This window comes from Cyprinodon variegatus, unplaced genomic scaffold, assembly GCF_000732505.1.
Source record: "Cyprinodon variegatus isolate N-32 unplaced genomic scaffold, C_variegatus-1.0 Scaffold775, whole genome shotgun sequence".
Lineage (NCBI taxonomy): Eukaryota > Metazoa > Chordata > Actinopteri > Cyprinodontiformes > Cyprinodontidae > Cyprinodon > Cyprinodon variegatus.
Genome location: NW_015151228.1, coordinates 203,767 through 206,720, shown reverse-complemented (window position 1 = coordinate 206,720; position 2,954 = coordinate 203,767). Strand labels below are relative to the sequence as shown.

Below are 2,954 nucleotides of genomic sequence, written 5' to 3'. Positions count from 1 at the left end.
TAATTTCTCAAGAAGAAGATAAGAAAGGAAGATTGGATATAGGCCTATAACTGACCAAGTCATCTGGGTCAATAGACGGTTTCTGAAGTAAAGGTTTAATTGCAGCTACCTTAAAACCCTGAGGGCCATATCTCCGCAAAAGGGACAGATTAATCACATCTAAAATGGAGGAGGAAATCAGTGGAACTGGATCTAACATACAAGTTTAAGGCTTAGATGAAGACAATAGTTTTGCTAACTCCTATTTAAAAAAAGATCATGTAGAGGTCTAGATATATTCCTCATTTCTGTTGCACTGGTGACATCGTGAACGCTAACCCAGCATGCTGGCGTCACCAGACACGCAGCGGCGGGGGGGCAGAGGTTACGCAGATGCCAGCAAGGGATTAGATCAGTTTTGTTGCCAGTTGGAAGGAAGCGAGTCGGTCCACGCTACAGAAACACGGGTTAACGCACCATTTTCAGTGGGAAAATAGCCTTATTTTCAACTTCTTTTAGAGGATTGCAATTTTTGCCTTTTGCCAACGACAGTGAGTGAGTTGGTTGGCCAAAGGAAATCTAAATATCATCTACATATCAAGCTAGTTTTTCTCTTTTCCTTGAATATTAATATCTTTTATGTTTTCCTATTATTTGGGCAAATGGTTAAAAGGATAATGGATGTACTCTGTTGTTTAAGGTGCTGCTGGGTCTGCTGCTCCAGGACCGCGGACATACTCCACGCCTGCTTGGCTACTGCGGAGACCTGTACATGACGGAGCGGATCCCCAATGCGCCCCTGTATGGGTTCTCATTGCCCTGGCCTCTGGTTTCCTGGGTTCCTGGAGGCGTGCAGCGCACCATGGACCAGTGGTTCACACCTTCCTGGCCTCGCAAAGCTAAAATCTCCATGGGCCTGCTGGAGCTCGTGGAAGACATCTTCCACGGCACCTACGGGAGCTTCCTGATCTGCGACCTTGCCGCGGTGCACTTCAGCTACACCGACCGCCACGAGCTCCGTCTGACCAACACACACGTTCTGGTGCCTGAAGAGGAGTTCAGGCGCACCATGAGAGTCTCGAAGTGTGAGACGGATGCCGACTGCGTTTACGGAGTGGACTGCCGGACGTCCTGCGACCCGTCTGAGAAGCGGTGCAGGCAGGATCCTGTCATGCCCAACCTAGCAAAAGCGTGCGGCATGCTGAAGGACTACATCCTCCGTGGGGCGCCGTCAGAAATGAGGGAGGAGCTGGAGAGGCAACTATACGCCTGCATGGGTCTGAGAGGGAATGCTGGACAGATGAACATGGAGCACTCACTCATCCTCAATAACCTAAAAGCTCTGCTTTGGAAGCGGATCTCTCACACCAAGGACTCGTGACCTGGAGCGGAGTGGAAACAATGCTGTGATTTATCAACAGATACATAATGAAGTCATGTCTTTCATCTTCTTTATGAATCGAGATGCACTTTGGGACCAAATTCCAATCTCCCGTTTTGTAAAATGTCTAGACTACGAGACGATATTGGCCCCAAATCTAAATGTTTTTTGCTGCAAGCAGAGGTGATAGCATCAAGTGTGGGAGAACCGGAGCTGAAAGGCAAGTTTTTTATGATTTTTTTTTTTTTTACAACAAAAAAACAGCTAATTTTTTAGCTTTAGCATCCAACTTGCAGTTAGCATGACTAGCATAAAAAAAGTAGTCTCTGTATCCCCCTCAGAAGGTACATGCTGACCAGAACTTTGACATTCCAAACAAACACAATATTCCTTCTCAGACAGACATGGGGAGAACCTTCCTGTTATCTCCAAGTAGCCTCACTCTCTCTCACTTTCTTTCCCTTTGGTTAAACCAGAGACACACGTCTTTCTTACATCACTGTCTAACTTTTTATTTGTTTTCTTCCCTTTTCTTCGCAGACCAAATACTGATGGTAACAACCAATGTGTTAGGTTCACTGCCTCTGGAAAAGAAACAGATTTTTGAGCTTCTTACTGTTCAGAGCTAGTTAAGCTGAAAAATCCACTAATTATTTTTGCATCTGTATTTATATTTGATAAATCAAGTTGACCTACGTTTGGGTCCTATAATCTTCAACTCCATGTTTGTTTTTTTCTCATCAGGCAAGTCTAAAATGGGTCTTAGAACCTTATAATGTTTTATCATTACAATGGAGTATTAGGGCCATATAGGGTAAGGGATATTTTTTTCTCTAATTGTGAAAATTAACTTAATTAAATCCATGATATTAGATCTACAAAGTCCTAATATTATTAGAATAAAGTCACAATTCTTCCAGAACAAAGTTGGTACATGAAAAGATAAAAGTAATTAACATCTGCCCTTGTACAATGAGACAGTTTTTTTGTTTTTTTTTTCTGGTCACCGTGACCAGATGGGTCCATTTCTGTCTCAGCAGCCGCATGTTTCACCAGGTTGAAGGAGTCGTGATTCAAAGTCAACTTAAACTCTTGACTGTGGACAGAGATACCACTGTTCCAGCATCTTTCTTTTATTCTGTCTCGATTGATAATTCTTTCATCAAAGATTACTGTTTGGATTAGATGGTTTGATGCTGGTGGTAACAGTAGCAGTAAACTGGTCCCAGAGTCTTATTATAACTGGTTTTAGTATGGGTTAAGGCACGATCCTGACCTCAGCTCTGTTGGAACTTAGTGGACGTAGAACGTAGTTGGATGGTCCTTGGCTGGTCTGTGGCTGGTCCCTAGCTGGTCCCTGGCTTGTCCTTGGTTGGTCCCTGGTTGTACCCTGGCTGGTCCGTGGCTGGACCAGCTGGTCCCTGGCTTACCCTTGGGTGGTCCCTGGCTGGTCCCTGCCTCTTTCCTGGCTGGTCCTTGGCTGGTCCCTGGCTGGTCCCTGGCTGACCCTTGGGTGGTCCCTGGCTGACCCTTGGGTGGTCCCTGGCTGGTCCCTGGCTGACCCTTGGGTGGTCCCTGGCTGGTCCCTGGCTGA

The 2,954-nt window shown here is 45.5% G+C and overlaps 1 protein-coding gene across 1 annotated transcript in view; it reads left to right on the top strand.

The window, feature by feature from the left end:
- LOC107098406 (protein FAM69A-like) overlaps positions 1–2,138 on the top strand; it is an 18,053-nt gene extending 15,915 nt beyond the window's left edge. Inside the window, exon 6 of the mRNA XM_015396078.1 lies at positions 680–2,138. Coding sequence (XP_015251564.1) covers positions 680–1,360 — 681 coding nt within the window. The 3' untranslated portion in view covers positions 1,361–2,138. The remainder of the gene's footprint in view (positions 1–679) is intronic.
- Positions 2,139–2,954: the final 816 nt, after the last annotated feature.